The 17,054-nt window shown below is 43.8% G+C and overlaps 1 protein-coding gene across 1 annotated transcript; it reads right to left on the bottom strand.

Annotated features, from left to right (window-relative positions):
• Nucleotides 1-448: 448 nt before the first annotated feature.
• LOC138746198 (dispanin subfamily A member 2b-like) lies at nt 449-3,641 on the bottom strand. The gene is made up of 2 exons (XM_069904217.1): nt 3,377-3,641; nt 449-817 (listed from the first exon to the last, which is right to left on the bottom strand). The coding sequence occupies exons 1-2, from the start codon at nt 3,563-3,565 to the stop codon at nt 659-661; spliced, it is 348 nt and encodes a 115-aa protein (XP_069760318.1). The 5' UTR covers nt 3,566-3,641; the 3' UTR covers nt 449-658.
• Nucleotides 3,642-17,054: the final 13,413 nt, after the last annotated feature.

The raw sequence follows: 17,054 nt of genomic DNA on the forward strand, positions 1-17,054 counted from the left end.
CTTTCCTGTCTGTCGAGAAGGATTTGTGAAAGGTGGCACAGTTTGAATCCCATTTTGTCTGTAAGGAGTTTGTACGTTCTCCCCGTGTCTGCGTGGGTTTTCTCCAGGGGCTCCGGTTCCCCCCCCCCACCATTCAAAATGTACCGGAGTGAAGATTAATGGTAAATTGGGTGGCACGGACTGTGGGCCGAAATGGCTGTATGTCTAAATTAAATTAAAAATTAAAATTAAATAATTTTTATTCAACTTTCAAACTTGTCACTCAGAGTCAAGGACCAAGCCTCCCCCTCTCACAATGGACATGCCAAAAGCCCCTCCCTGGTCATGACATCTGTAATGCCTCAGCACAAAAACATTCCCATCATAGAACCATTCACACTAACCATCCAAGACTCTCATATTCATGAAACAATATTAATATTCAATAAGTGGCAACCGAAGAAAAGCATAAGCTTGAATTTGCCATTTTATTTGAAAGGGTGCAAGCTTCTCACACAGCAAGTCTACATGAATTATGTTGGGCTTTAAGACACTGGGGACTATGTGAAGTTAATAGCCAAGCAACAATTTCATCACCCAAGCATCAGGCAGAGAACGAAATCCTGAGGTCCTTCTGATTGGGCTATGGTGCATCATCACTGCCGGTCCAGCGCACTCTTCATTTCGGATGGATGGAGATCACCCCGGCAACCAGCAGCGCAAACACAATCACAAAAAGCAGGATAGATAGAATTGTGGCGGTCAGATTCAGGGCTCTGGATGTGGATCCATAATGATTAGCGCTGTAACCATCTCCCAGGACTTTTTGATCTCTGGCCTGCAGGTAACACAGAACAGTGAAAAACACTCTTCAATCAGCTGCAGTTTATTCCCACCAGAAACAATGGAATTCCCAACACCCCTCCCTCCAGCAGGCCAACTGGAGCCCATCACTGCAACAGCACCTTCCAGACCCAAACTTCATCCAACCTGGGATAGGAATCACACAGGTACAGCACAGGAACATGTCCTTTGGCTCACAAGTCTTTGCCAACCATGATGTCAATCTAACATCCAATCCTCCTGCATGTATGGTGCATTCCTTGGCATGCCTCTTCAACAGATATGTCTACTTCACCATTTCTCCCAACATAGAATCCCAGACACACACCACCCTGCTTCTCCATCCACCTCTCACCCCCTCTCCTCTAGCGTCTGACACTTTCCTCCAGGGAAACTGAGTTTTATAAACTCTCACCACAGCCTCTATCTGGCACAAGTTTGTCTGACTTCCTCTTGTAACCAACAAATTCCAATCAGATAACATCCTGTTGAGCCTCTTCTAAAGCCTTCACATCCTTCCTGTATTGCGGTGACCAGAACTGCAGGCGATATTCCATTGTGGCCTGAGTTTTACACTGCTGCAACATTACATATTCTTGTGCTCAACGCTCAGACTAACAAAAGCTGGCTTGCCATTGGCCTTCTTCACCACCTGCATGGTCACCTTCATGGAACTATGGATTCTGCACTCAAAGATCCCCCTTTACATGAATGTTAAAGGATCCTGTTTACTGTACACTTTCCTCTTGCACTTAACCTCCTAAAGACGAGGACATAACACGTGTTCAGAATGAGCTGCCATCTACATCTGGCTGTATCCTTTGACAATCCTTTTCACTTTCCACAACTCTGCCAGTTGTGTGATCCACAAACTTGATATGCCCAACTACATTTTTCATCCAATTAATCAGTTACAGAAGTCCAAACATGGATTCTTGCAAAACATCATGGGTCAAAGTCCTCCAGTCAGAAAAACTGGAACGTTTCAATCCTAGTTCAGCAACAGGAGGCATTTGTGAATAAAGGAGTCACTATATACGGGTTTAAAAAAACAACTCAAAATGCTTCACTAAGTCATGGAAGGAAAACCCTCCACACTGCAGGGATCTAGGTGTTGACCTCTTTCTATCAGCCTGTTAGCCCTAGTCATGAACCAAGTTCAAAGTCAGATTCCACTTTCCACAAAGTTTCTCCTTCCTGACCCCTAACTTAGCTGTATTTTCACAAAACCAGATGTGTACCTTCACATATCTCATTACCCCCAACACACATCTATCCACTTCCTGATGTTGGTACCAGCCCGAACCTTCTGATCCTTGGCCTGGACACACAACTCAGATGCAGCATCTCCGCACTCTCATCCAACCTCCAGGGTTTTCAGGTTCTCTGAGCCTTCCACAGTCCGGCTGACACCATTTTGTTTGAAAAAAAACCCACCATTTGAGGTGAAACTTTTGGCATATACTGAGAAATCGAAACAACTTTTTAAAAACATTTTAAACACTCTCCTTGCAACTGCTCTTGAGACCTCCAGACCCTCCATGGCTCAAGATAGAATATCTCTTGTCAGGGCCCCAGCAATCCCCTCCCTTGCTCACCTCATGCCCTGGGATAGATTTCTCAAGACCATGAGTCTTACCCATCTTAATGTTCCCTCCACCAATCACAAATACATCCTCAATATCAATATAGCTCTCCCCAATTTGTCATCATCCATATCTTTCTCCTTGGTGAACACCAATACAGATTTCCTCTGGTCACACCACACAAGACATTTAGAAAAAGTTTTACATAGAACAGTGCAAGCCCTTCAGCCCACAATGTTGTGCTGACCTATATAAACCTACTCCACATCGCTCTAACCTTTCCCTCACCCGCAGACCACGACTGTTTTGTTTTACATCCATGTGCCTATCTGAGTCTTTTAAATACCTCTGTGGAATTTTCCTCTGCCACTACCCCCAACAGACACCCAGCACTGTGTAAAGATCAACCTCTGGTGATTCCCCTAAACTTTCCTCCACTCATCTTAAAGAGATATCCTCCAATATTGGCCACTGCTACCCTAGAAAACAGTGCTGGCTGACCATCCTCTCTAAGCCCCTTATAATCTCATATACCTGTACATGCCTCTATGAAGTTATTTCTCATTCTCTATCATTTCAAAGAGAAAAGCCCTGTCTCATTCTCCAGTTCTGAAGCTTCCACACTCTCTTGATAATCAGGCAACATATTAATGCAGCTCTCCAAGTGTTGTCTAACCAGATTAACAGCACTGTGTTAACACCCCACCCATCTAAAGCACAGCCTGGTAATAATAAATCACTACTTCTCCAAATTTTTATGAATCCTGTCCTTAGGATTTCTCCCCAACAGTAGGCTCGCCAGTAGCATGAGACTCACTGGTCTATAATTCCCAGGTTCTCCTTATTACTTTGATAGGGACATGGACAAAATGCAGACAAATGGAAGTCTCGGGTGAGCTCCTACTCATCGTGGACAGGTTGAACTAAGAAATAGTTCCCACGGCAGTTAAACTCCATGACCAACTCACCTTAACAGAGAAGATCAAAGCCATAAATCCAAGACAACAGAAGTTGCAGTAAGCAACATTGAAGAGAGACCAGAGAAAGTAGTCCTTGACTGGTTGAGCCCTCAACCCACGGGTAGTCATCGGAGTCGGAAGGTCAGGATAAGGCTGGGTACTGGCTCCAAATTCATTCTCAACCATCACTGTAGTCATCTTGAACTCCACCTCGGCTCGTAATCAGCACTGAGTGATTGGGAAATCTAACGTCTACACACAGGGAATGATCAGGAACTACATTTCCTCCTGCGTCACTCAGTAAACATCTAATCTTGTTGCCTATGGCCATCAGCTGTGTGTGCAGAGTCAGTAGAGGGCTCTGTGCAACTGGCTGAGCCCAACCTCCTGGAAGTATAGAATGCGATACACCTGACAGGCTCAGACTCCATGAGAAACGGCATCATCACCTTCAAATAGAAGGGGGAGAAGGATAATATTGAGACCCATTAATGGTTAAACATTGACTACAAAATCCTGTCCAAGGCCATCGCTAATCCAGTCAAGTCTGCCCTGGGACAGGTGATCCACCCAGATCAAACCTGTGCAGAAATGGATCGGATGCCAATCCACAAGACCATAAGAGTGGCAGAGAAGACCATTTAGAGTCTCCCCCCAGCATCCATGTGATCTACTGGGATTGTTGTCTGAAGAAGGTGCACAAAATTGAGGACCCCTTCCAACCCGCACACGGGATCTTTCTGTTGCTCCCGTCGGGGAAGAGATACAGGAGGATCAGAGGCAGCACCACCAGGCTGAGGATCAGCTTCTTCCCACGGGCAGTGAGAATGCTGAACCACCAAGGAATGGCTCATACTGACCATCCGAGACTCTCATATGTGCAAAGCAATATTTATTTACTTATTTGTATAAAGTATATGAATACTTGTCCTGCATATGCATTGTTTGTCTGTATGTGTGTTTTGTCTGGTTGTGTGCTTCCGTGTTTTCCACCGAGGACCGGAGAACGCTGTTTAATTGGGTTGTACTTGTACAATCAGATGACCATAAACTTGAATCCCCTAAACCTTCCTCCACTCACCTTAAACAGATATCTTCCAATAATGGCCACTGCTACCCTAGAAAACAGTGCCGCCTGACCATCCACTCCCAGCTCTTCATAATTTTAAAGCAAATAAGGATGGATAAATCCCCAGGGTCTGAAAAGATATTCCCTCAGACCTTGAAGGAAGCAAGTGTAGAAAAATGCAGGGGCTCTGGTGGCAATACTTAAAATGTTCTTAGCCACAGGTCCAGTGCCGGAGGATTGGAGTGTAGATCACATTGTTCTGTTGTTTAAAAAAGTCTCCAAAGGTAACCCAGGAAATTATAGGCCGGTGACACTGATGTCAGTAGTAGGTAAATTCCTGGAAGGTGTTCTAAGAGATCGGATATACAAGTATTTGGATAGCCAGGGACTGATTAGGGATAGTTAACATGGCTTTGTGTGTAGAAGGTCATGTTTAACCAATCTGGTAGAGTTTTTTGAGGAGTTTTGTTGTCACACATTATGGTGGTTTTTTGGTTTTACTTGTAGTTCTATGTGTGTTTTGTGTTTGTAATGTTGTAGTTTGAATAAAGTTAGCATGTATATAAAAAAAATTACAGGGTTGATGTCATTGGAGACTTAAACTTACAGTGAAATATTGACTGGCACCTCCTGACTTCAAGAGGAATATATAGAGCTGATTTTCAAGTGTGTTCAAGAAGGATTCCTGACCTCGTATGTGGATCATCCAATGAGGGCAACAATAACAGGCCTCAATGACAACCGGCCTATGACACTGACCTCCACCATTATGAAATGCTTCGAGTGTCTGCTGATGGAATGCAGCAAGATGCTCCTCCCAGAGATGCTGGACCCATTTCAATTTGCCTTTAGAAGAAACTGTTCCACAGATGATGCTAAAGCTTTGTTGCTTCACTCTGTCCTGGCCCACCTGGAGAACAACACCTCGTATGCCAGGCTGCTGCTCCTTGACTTCAGCTTGGCATTTAATACAATCATTCCCAGAAGCTGGTGGAGAAGCTGACCTCTCTGGGACTCAACACCCCTTTCTGAAACTGGATCCTGGACTTCCAAACAGAAAGACTGCAGTCTGTCTGGGTCGGTAGCAGAACTTCGAACACTGTCATATTGAGCACTGGCGCACCTTAGGGCTGTGTGCTCATCCCGCTCCTAATCATGTTACTGACCCACGACTGCATCGCCAAACCCAGCTCCAACAGTGTCATCAAGTTTGCAGATGACACAACAGTCGTTGGCCTCATCAGCAACAATGATGAGTTGCACTGCAGAGAAGAGGTGGGTGGAAAATCTCATGAAATGGTGCAAGAGTTACAACCCGAATCCCAATGTGGACAAGATGAAGGAGATGATCATGGACTTCAGGAGAACCAGAAATGACCACCCTCCGCTACACATCAACAACTATATAGTAGAATGAATGGAGAGCACCAAGAAAAGGCATGCAAGGAAGCAAACATTAATTGGGAAGAGACAGGATTGGGAAGCTTTTAAAAGCTTACAGAAGGCAACTTAAGGAGATCATTCATTAGGAGGGAAAAGATGAACTTTGAAAGAAAGCAAGAAAATAAAATCAAAAAGGATACTAAACACTTTTAAAAAGTATATTAAGATTTTAAAATAAAGGCGAGAAATAGATATAGGTCCAATAGGAAATGATGCTGGTAAAATTATAATGGGAAATAAGGAGATGACAGAGGAACTGAATGTGCACCACTGTGGAAGATATTAGCAGTATACCAGACTTTCAAGGGTACCAAGAAAGAGAGGTGAGTGCAGACACCAGAGAGAAGGTGCTCAGGAAGATGAAAGGTCTAAGGGTGGATAAGTCTCCCGGACCAGATGGAATACTCTGAAAGAAGTAGCTGTAGAGAATGTGGAGGCATTAGTAATCATCTTCTACAAATCAATAGTTTCTGGCAGGGTTCTGGAGGACTGGAAAATTGCAAAGGTCACTCTGTAATCTAAAAAGGGAGGGAAGCAGGAGAAAGGAAATTATAGACCTGTGAGCCTAACATCAGCGGTTGGGAAGATATTGGAGTCGAATGTCAAGGATGAGGTGATGGAGTACCTGGAGGAGCATGTCAAGAGAGACCAAAGTCAACTTAGTTTTCTTAAGGGGCAATCTTACCTGACAAATCTACTGCAATTTTTTTTTTATTTTTTATTTTTTATTTTTCACACCATAAATCACATTAACCATGGTACACACTTTTTCCTTTTCACACATATACAGTGCCATTTTCTCCCCCCCCCCCTCCTCCCATCCCACCCTCCCTACCTCCCCCCTCCCGTCCATTTAAGGTATACAATCTAGGATACATTAAACCAGTCAGACAATGTTGTCATTCAATAAAAATACTCCAGAAATTCTACTGAGTCCATTCTTTTCATTTCCTTTTCCTTCCGTTAACTTAGGTAATGATTGTCCCTGGTAGGTTTTCGCTATTGTATTTAATGTAAGGCTCCCATATTTGTTCGAATATTTCAATATTATTTCTTAAACTATATGTTATTTTTTCTAATGGAATACATTTATTCATTTCTATATACCATTGTTGTATTTTCAAATTATCTTCCAATTTCCAGGTTGACATAATACATTTTTTTGCTACGGCTAGAGCTATCTTAACAAATCTTTTTTGTGCATCCTCCAAATCAATTCCAAATTCTTTATTTTTTATGTTACTTAGGAGGAAGATCTCTGGATTCTTTGGTATATTGTTTTCTGTTATTTTATTTAATATCTGATTTAGATCTTCCCAAAATTTTTTTACTTTCTCACATGTCCAGATTGCATGAATTGTTGTTCCCATTTCTTTTTTACATCGAAAACATCTATCAGATACTGTTGGGTCCCATTTATTTAACTTTTGAGGTGTAATGTATAGCCTGTGTATCCAGTTATATTGTATCATACGTAACCTCGTATTTATTGTATTTCTCATCGTTCCGGAGCATAGCTTCTCCCATGTTTCCTTTTTTATCTTTATATTTAAATCTTGTTCCCATTTTTGTTTAGTTTTACCATTTGTTTCCTCATTCTCCTTTTCTTGCAGTTTAATATACATATTTGTTATAAATCTTTTGATTAACATTGTATCTGTAATCACATATTCAAGGTTACTTCCCTCTGGCAAACTCAAACTGCTTCCTAATTTATCCTTCAAGTAGGATCTCAATTGGTAATATGCCAGCGCTGTATCCCCAGTTATATTGTACTTATCTTTCATTTGTTCAAAGGATAAGAATCTATTTCCTGAAAAACAATTTTCTATTCTTTTAATCCCTTTTTTCTCCCATTCTCTAAAGGAAAGGTTATCTATTGTAAAAGGGAGTAACTTGTTTTGCGTCAATATTAGTTTTGGTAATTGATAAATTGTTTTATTTCTTTCTACATTAATCTTCTTCCAAATATTGAGGAGATGATGTAATACTGGAGAAATTCTATGTTGTACCAATTTTTCATCCCATTTATATAATATGTGTTCAGGTACCTTTTCCCCTATTTTATCTAATTCTAATTTGGTCCAATCTGGCTTTTCCCTTGTTTGATAAAAATCTGATAGGTATCTTAATTGTGCGGCTCTATAATAATTTTTAAAGTTTGGCAGTTGTAAGCCTCCTTGTTTATACCATTCTGTTAATTTATCTAGTGCTATCCTCGGTTTCCCCCCTCTCCATAAAAATTTCCTTATTATTTTCTTTAACTCCTTGAAGAATTTCTCTGTCAGTTGTATTGGCAATGCCTGAAATAGGTATAATATCCTTGGAAAAATGTTCATTTTAATAGTTTATCCTTCCTATTAGTGTTAGTGGTAAATCTTTCCAATGCTCTAAATCGTCCTGTAATTTTTTCATTAATGGATAATAATTGAGTTTATATAGTTGGCCGAGATTTTTGTTTATTTGTACACCTAGGTATCTTATTGCTTGCATTTGCCATCTAAATGGTGATTCCTTCTTAAATTTTGAGAAATCCGCATTTACCATAGGCATTGCTTCACTTTTATTTACGTTGATCTTGTAACCCGACACTTCTCCATATTCCTTCAATTTCTTATATAATTCTTTTATTGATAGTTCTGGTTCTGTTAAATACACTATAACAACATCTGCAAATAAACTGATTTTATATTCCTTGTCTTTTACTTTTATTCCTTTTATATTATTATCTGTTCTTATCAATTCTGCTAGTGGTTCTATAGCTAACGCAAACAATAAAGGTGATAGTGGGCATCCCTGTCGTGTTGACCTGCTTAAGTTAAATTGTTTTGATACATGTCCATTTACTGTCACTTTCGCTAATAGTCCCTTATATAATGCTTTAATCCAATTAATATACTTCTCCGGTAAACTGAATTTTTGCAATACTTTGAACAAATAATTCCATTCTATTCTGTCAAAGGCCTTCTCTGCGTCTAAAGCAACTGCTACTGTTGGTGCTTTATTCCCTTCTACTGCATGAATTAAGTTAATAAATTTACAAATATTGTCTGTTGTGCGTCTTTTTTTGATAAATCCAGTTTGGTCTAGATTTACCATTTTCGGTACATACTCTGCTAATCTGTTTGCTAATAATTTAGCTATTATCTTATAATCTGTGTAAAGTAAAGATATTGGTCTATATGACGCTGGTGTGAGTGGATCTTTCCCTTGCTTTAGTATTACTGTAATTATTGCTGTTTTACATGAATCTGGTAAGCTTTGTGTTTTATCAATCTGGTTGATTACTTCCAGGAGGGGCGGAATTAATAAGTCTTTAAATGTTTTATAGAATTCTATTGGGAATCCATCCTCTCCTGGTGTCTTGTTATTTGGTAATTTTTTTATTATCTCTTGTATTTCTACTATTCCAAATGGCTCTGTTAATTTATTTTGTTCCTCTATTTGTAGTTTTGGTAGTTCAATTTTAGTTAGGAATTCATCTATTTTCCCTTCTTTCCCTTCGTTTTCAGTTCGGTATAATTGTTCATAGAATTCTCTAAAGTTTTCCTTAATTTCTTTTGGATTATATGTAATTTGTTTGTCTTTTTTCCTTGATGCCAATACCATTTTCTTAGCTTGTTCTGTCTTAAGCTGCCATGCTAGGATTTTGTGCGTTTTTTCACCTAGTTCATAATATTTCTGTTTTGTCTTCATTATATTTTTCTCCACCTTATATGTTTGTAGTGTTTCATATTTTATTTTTTTATCTGCCAATTCTCTTCTTTTAGTAATACCTTCCTTCATTACTAATTCTTTTTCTATATTTACTATTTCCCTTTCCAACTGCTCTGTTTCCTGATTATAGTCCTTCTTCATCTTGGTTACATAACTTATTATTTGCCCTCTAATGAATGCTTTCATTGCATCCCATAGTATAAACTTATCTTCCACTGATTCCGTATTTATTTCAAAATACATTTTAATTTGTTTTTCAATAAATTCTCTAAAATCCTGCCTTTTAAGTAACATGGGGTTTAATCTCCATCTATACATTCTATACGGTCCGGACGAAGGGTAGACGGCGGCGGCCCCGATACGGGCAGGAGCAAGGGGGAGACGGCGGCCCCGGCCTCGGTCGAGTGAGGCAGGCGGAGGCCCCGGTCCGGACAGGGAGTGGGAGGCGGCGGCCCCAGTCCGGGCACAGGGAGAGCAGCAGCGGCCCCGGCCCCGGTCCGGGCGAAGGGTAGACGGCGGCGGCCCCGATACGGGCAGGAGCAAGGGGGAGATGGCGGCCCCGGCCTCGGTCGAGTGAGGCAGGCGGAGGCCCCGGTCCGGACAGGGAGTGGGAGGCGGCGGCCCCAGTCCGGGCACAGGGAGAGCAGCAGCGGCCCCGGCCCCGGTCCGGGCGAAGGGTAGACGGCGGCGGCCCCGATACGGGCAGGAGCAAGGGGGAGACGGCGGCCCCGGCCTCGGTTGAGTGAGGCAGGCGGAGGCCCCGGTCCGGGCAGGGAGTGGGAGGCGGTGGCCCCAGTCCAGGCACAGGGTGAACTGCGGCGGCCTCGGCCCCGGTCCGGGCAGTATGGACCGACCTAGGAGGGGAGGCAGACCCCTCCAGCCCGGGTAAGAAACCTGCATAGGAGAAGGCCACTCCGATATAAAACCTACGACCCAAGGACCTCGCTGCCACGTCCCAGCTTGCTTGGCCACGGCACACGAACCATGGGTGTAAAGGGTGGGGCCAGTACTGCGCGCACTGCACTCCACCTAAAAGCTCCTTTGCGCAGGCCCGAGGACAGGTCCACGTCCTCCCCCTCAACGTCCTCCCCCTCCACGTCCTCCCCCTCAAAAGATGCTCACAAACTCAAGCTAGCATGCTGGAACATCAGAACCATGCTAGACAAGACTGACAGCCACCGACCTGAACGTCGGTCTGCCCTCATTGCACATGAACTCCTCAGACTTGACATCGACATAGCCGCTCTCAGTGAAGTCCGCCTGGCAGATGTAGGCAGCCTTCAAGAACGCGGCGCGGGCTACACACTCTACTGGTCTGGCAAGCCTTCGGATGAACGACGCCTATCTGGTGTAGGCTTCATGGTCAAGAGCTTCATTGCCTCCAAACTCGAAAACCTTCCGACAGGCCTCTCGGACCGAATCATGTCCATGCGACTCCCACTTCAAAACAAGCGTCACATCACCATCATCAGTGTCTATGCTCCAACCCTCCAGGCGGAACCATCAGAAAAGGACAAGTTCTACACCGACCTGCGCAACCTCATCCAACGCACCCCTACAGCCGACAAGGTTGTCATCCTGGGCGACTTCAACGCTCGTGTCGGCAAAGACTCAGAAACCTGGCCAGGAATCCTGGGCAAGCATGGCGTCGGCAAGTGCAACGACAATGGGCGCCTCCTGTTGGAGCTCTGCGCAGAACAGCGGCTTGTCATTACAAACACCCTTTTTCAGCAGAAGGACAGCCTTAAGACCACCTGGATGCATCCCCGATCCAAACACTGGCACCTCCTGGACTACATCCTGGTGCGAGAAAGTGACAAACAAGATGTGCTCCACACCAGGGTCATGCCTAGCGCGGAATGCCACACTGACCACCGGCTGGTTCGCTGCAAGCTCAAACTTCACTTCAAGCCAAAGCCCAGGAACAATAAAGCCCCCAGAAAGAGGTTCAATGTTGGAAAACTGCAGTCAGACGAAGCGAGAGGAAACTTCCAGGCAAACCTCAAAGCAAAGCTCGACGTTGCAACCCGCCTCACGGACCCGTCCCCTGAAACCCTCTGGGATCAGTTGAAGACTACCATACTGCAATCCACTGAAGAGGTACTGGGCTTCTCCTCCAGGAAAAACAAGGACTGGTTTGACGAAAACAGCCAGGAAATCCAGGAGCTGCTGGCAAAGAAGCGAGCTGCCCACCAGGCTCACCTTACAAAGCCGTCCTGTCCAGAGAAAAAACAAGCCTTCCGTCGCGCATGCAGCCATCTTCAGCGCAAACTCCGGGAGATCCAAAATGAGTGGTGGACTAGCCTCGCCAAACGAACACAGCTCAGCGCGGACATTGGCAACTTCAGGGGTTTCTACGAGGCTCTAAAGGCTGTGTACGGCCCCTCACCCCAAGTCCAAAGCCCGCTGCGCAGCTCAGACGGCAAAGTCCTCCTCAGCGACAGGATTTCCATCCTCAACCGATGGTCAGAACACTTCCAATCTCTTTTCAGTACCAACCGCTCAGTCCAAGATTCCGCCCTGCTCCAGCTCCCTCAACAGCCCCTAAGGCTAGAGCTGGATGAGGTTCCCACCCTGGATGAGACATATAAGGCAATCGAACAACTGAAAAGTGGCAAAGCAGCAGGTATGGATGGAATCCCCCCAGAAGTCTGGAAGGCTGGCGGCAAAACTCTGCATGCCAAACTGCATGAGTTTTTCAAGCTTTGTTGGGACCAAGGTAAACTGCCTCAGGATCTTCGTGATGCCACCATCATCACCCTGTACAAAAACAAAGGCGAGAAATCAGACTGCTCAAACTACAGGGGAATCACGTTGCTCTCCAAAATCTTCGCTAGGATTCTACTAAATAGAATAATACCTAGAGTCGCCGAGAATATTCTCCCAGAATCACAGTGCGGCTTTCGCGCAAACAGTGGAACCACTGACATGGTCTTTGCCCTCAGACAGCTCCAAGAAAAGTGCAGAGAACAAAACAAAGGACTCTACATCACCTTTGTTGACCTCACCAAAGCCTTCGACACCGTGAGCAGGAAAGGGCTTTGGCAAATACTAGAGCGCATCGGATGTCCCCCAAAGTTCCTCAACATGATTATCCAACTGCACGAAAACCAACAAGGTCGGGTCAGATAGAGCAATGAGCTCTCTGAACCCTTCTCCATTAACAATGGCGTGAAGCAAGGCTGTGTTCTCGCACCAACCCTCTTTTCAATCTTCTTCAGCATGATGCTGAACCAAGCCATGAAAGACCCCAACAATGAAGACGCTGTTTACATCCGGTACCGCACGGATGGCAGTCTCTTCAATCTAAGGCGCCTGCAAGCTCACACCAAGACACAAGAGAAACTTGTCCGTGAACTACTCTTTGCAGATGATGCCGCTTTAGTTGCCCATTCAGAGCCAGCTCTTCAGCGCTTGACGTCCTGCTTTGCAGAAACTGCCAAAATGTTTGGCCTGGAAGTCAGCCTGAAGAAAACTGAGGTCCTCCATCAGCCAGCTCCCCACCATGACTACCAGCCCCCCCACATCTCCATTGGGCACACAAAACTCAAAACGGTCAACCAGTTTACCTATCTCGGCTGCACCATTTCATCAGATGCAAGGATCGACAATGAGATAGACAACAGACTCGCCAAGGCAAATAGCGCCTTTGGAAGACTACACAAAAGAGTCTGGAAAAACAACCAACTGAAAAACCTCACAAAGATAAGCGTATACAGAGCCGTTGTCATACCCACACTCCTGTTCGGCTCCGAATCATGGGTCCTCTACCGGCACCACCTACGGCTCCTAGAACGCTTCCACCAGCGTTGTCTCCGCTCCATCCTCAACATCCATTGGAGCGCTCACACCCCTAACGTCGAGGTACTCGAGATGGCAGAGGTCAACAGCATCGAGTCCACGCTTATGAAGATCCAGCTGCGCTGGATGGGTCACGTCTCCAGAATGGAGGACCATCGCCTTCCCAAGATCGTATTATATGGCGAGCTCTCCACTGGCCACCGTGACAGAGGTGCACCAAAGAAAAGGTACAAGGACTGCCTAAAGAAATCTCTTGGTGCCTGCCACATTGACCACCGCCAGTGGGCTGATAACGCCTCAAACCGTGCATCTTGGCGCCTCACAGTTTGGCGGGCAGCAGCCTCCTTTGAAGAAGACCGCAGAGCCCACCTCACTGACAAAAGGCAAAGGAGGAAAAACCCAACACCCAACCCCAACCAACCAATTTTCCCTTGCAACCGCTGCAATCGTGTCTGCCTGTCCCGCATTGGACTGGTCAGCCACAAACGAGCCTGCAGCTGACGTGGACTTTTTACCCCCTCCATAAATCTTCGTCCGCGAAGCCAAGCCAAAGATACATTCTTGGAGGGATGTCCTCTAACTTTACTGTCAATATTAAGGGTGAATGGTCCGATAGTATTCTAGCTTTATATTCTGTTTTTTTTACTCTATCTTGCATACGAGCTGATAACAAAAATAGGTCTATTCTTGAGTATGTTTTATGTCTAGCTGAGTAATATGAATATTCCTTTTCCTTTGGGTGTTGTTTCCTCCATATATCCAAAAGTTGCATTTCTTCCATCGATTTAATTATAAATTTGGTTACTTTGTTCTTTCTGTTAATTTTTTTCCCAGTTTTGTCCATATTTGAATCCAAATTCAGGTTGAAATCCCCTCCTATTAATATGTTCCCTTGCGTATCTGCTATCTTCAAAAAGATATCTTGCATAAACTTTTGATCTTCTTCGTTAGGTGAATATACATTGAGTAGATTCCAAAACTCTGAATATATCTGACATTTTATCATTACATATCTCCCTGCTGGATTTATTATTTCCTCTTCTATTTTAAATGGCACATTTTTACTAATTAATATAGCTACTCCTCTTGCTTTTGAATTATACGATGCTGCTGTTACGTGTCCTACCCAATCTCTCTTTAATTTCTTATGCTCCAATTCAGTTAAATGTGTTTCTTGCACAAATGCTATATCAATTTTTTCTTTTTTCAGTAAATTTAACAGTTTCTTCCTTTTAATTTGGTTATGTATTCCATTTATATTTAAAGTCATATAGTTCAACGTAGCCATTTTATACTTTGTTTATCTTCCCTTTCCGTTTCTCCATCATTACCTTTCCTTTTTATCCTTTATAAGACAACATTCCTAAAACATCAAACATTTTCCTTATTCTCCTATTTAAAACTTCTTTAGCCCCAATCCCCCCTTCCCCTCCTGAGTTGTCCTTTATCCCTTGTCGGACAACCACATCTCCCCTCTCCATTTGGATTTGCGAATTCACTCGCAAGTGTCAGCTGATTTTGCAGTGACCGTAACACCCCCCCACCCAGCCCCCCCCAGAAAAGATTTCAATTTTCATATGTGACAAAGGTCACTCTTTTAATAAGGAGTTCAAAACTTATATCTGGATAAATGAAGATTTTTTGCCCTTTGTACTCCAGTGGCTTATTGTCCACTCTTACTTTTTCCATTGTTTTCTCCAGTACCTTTTCTCTTGTAGTATATCTTAGGAATTTTACTAAAACAGATCTTGGCTTTTGTTGTGATTGTGGTTTAAAGGCCAATGCTCTATGTGCCCTTTCTATTTCCATTTCTTGCTGTAGTTCTGGACATCCTAGGATCCTAGGGATCCAATCTTTTATAAACTCTCTCATATTCTTGCCTTCTTCATCTTCCTTAAGGCCCACTATCTTTATGTTATTTCTTCTGTTATAATTTTCCATTATATCTATTTTCTGAGCTAACAGTTCTTGTGTCTCTTTAACTTTTTTATTAGATTCCTCTAATTTCTTTTTTAAGTCCTCTACCTCCATTTCTACTGCTGCTTCTCGTTCTTGCACCTTGTCCATTCTTTTTCCCATTTCTGATAAGGTCATATCTGTGTTGTTTATTCTTCTTCTTAAATCATTAAATTCTTGCGCTTGCCATTCTTTAAATGACTCCATGTATTCTTTGATAAAAGAAAGTATATCCTTTATCTTGCCTTTCCCTTCTTCTTCTATTTCACTGTACTCTTCCTCTTCCTCTTCTTCTTCCTCTGGGTTGGCCATCTGTTGTTTCTTTGTTGCCCTTTTCTTCTCTTCTTTCTTGTTTTCGTTGTCTTCTATGTTCTCCTCTTGCTGCAGGTGTTCTGCAGATGTCATTGCCGGCTGTGGAGATCGACTCCCCAGCTGGTTACCCATCCCGTCGGTATGTTTTTTTTCATGCGCGTTTGCGCACTTTTACTCGGCTCAGCGAGCTATTTTTGTAGTCCATATTCTACCGACCTGAGGGAGCGGGTTTCTCTCTCCACCGCGGGCCTCTTCGAACAGGTAAGGCCTTTTCCTTCATCTTCCGTTGTCTTCTCTTCCTCTCTTCTTACCGTTGGTTTCGACTTTTCTTTTTTCGTCGCCATCTTCTTTCCACCTTTATATTCACTTTACTTTGATTTTTATTTTTGTGCCTTTGTGTTTTGCTTTGTTTTTCTAACTTTTCTGGAGAGGGCTGGAGTTCACCGTCCGGCCACTACTCCATCACGTGACTCCTCCCCTACTGCAATTTTTTGAGGCATCCACAAGCAGGCTGGACGAAGGAGATGCAGTGGACATTGTACATTTGGACTTTCAAAAGGCCTTGGATAAGGTGCCGCACATGAGGCTGCCTCACAAAATGGGAGCCCATTCTAACTCCCTTCCCCATCCCTCTGTCTCTTTTCCTCTGGTTCTTCACCCCTTCCCTCTCCATTCACAGAGCCATCCTCCCTCCCCTTGTTTGTTGGTGTTCCCACCCTCCCTTATCCACCTATTGCCTCCTGCCTGTGGGACTGCATTGCTTCCTTCCCCCCCCACCCCCCATCCCTCCCCTATCACTTTCCTCAGGTGTCTGCCTACATTTTGAAGGGCTCAAGCCTGAAATGTCGGTTATGTCTTTGCAGTATAAAGTACACTGTTGATCTGCTGAGTTTCTCCAGCATTGTGTTTTTAATTGAATCATTGGGTGTATTTAAGGCAGAGATTGACAGGTTCTTGATTAGCCAGGGCATCAAGGGTTATATGGAGAAGGCCGGGCAGTGGAGCTGAGTGGGAAAATGGATTAGCTCATGATTAAATGGTGGGCAGATTTGATGGGCTGAATGGCCTATTTCTATGTCTTATGGCTCACAACTCTGTCTTCTTGGAGGATTTAGTGTTAAAAGAAGGTTAGAGGGGATTTGAATTTCATGGCATACTGGGGACTTATTGGATAAGGGCTGTCTTTGTGAAACTAAATCCAGAAGCATGTGGCCTGTTCTCCATGCCATGTTCAGAAACTGCTGGGTGTTGGGGTTCAGGTGGCACACGGCCCTCCCTGAATGGTGGCTTCAAACTTCCTGCAGAATAACGCAGGAACACACACACACACATTTAGTTTATCTGCCACCTTCAATTACTAGCTTTCCCGATTGTAAATCTGTTTAAGAG

This window comes from Narcine bancroftii, chromosome 1 (genome assembly GCF_036971445.1).
Source record: "Narcine bancroftii isolate sNarBan1 chromosome 1, sNarBan1.hap1, whole genome shotgun sequence".
Lineage (NCBI taxonomy): Eukaryota > Metazoa > Chordata > Chondrichthyes > Torpediniformes > Narcinidae > Narcine > Narcine bancroftii.

Bases quoted from the DNA above. Each gene is read 5' to 3' on its own strand.
- LOC138746198 (XM_069904217.1), bottom strand. From the start codon at position 3,565: ATGACTACAGTGATGGTTGAGAATGAATTTGGAGCCAGTACCCAGCCT. The intron at 818-3,376 runs GTGAGTTGGTCA...TGTTACCTGCAG, and splicing joins CTTTGATCTTCTCTGTTAAG to GCCAGAGATCAAAAAGTCCT.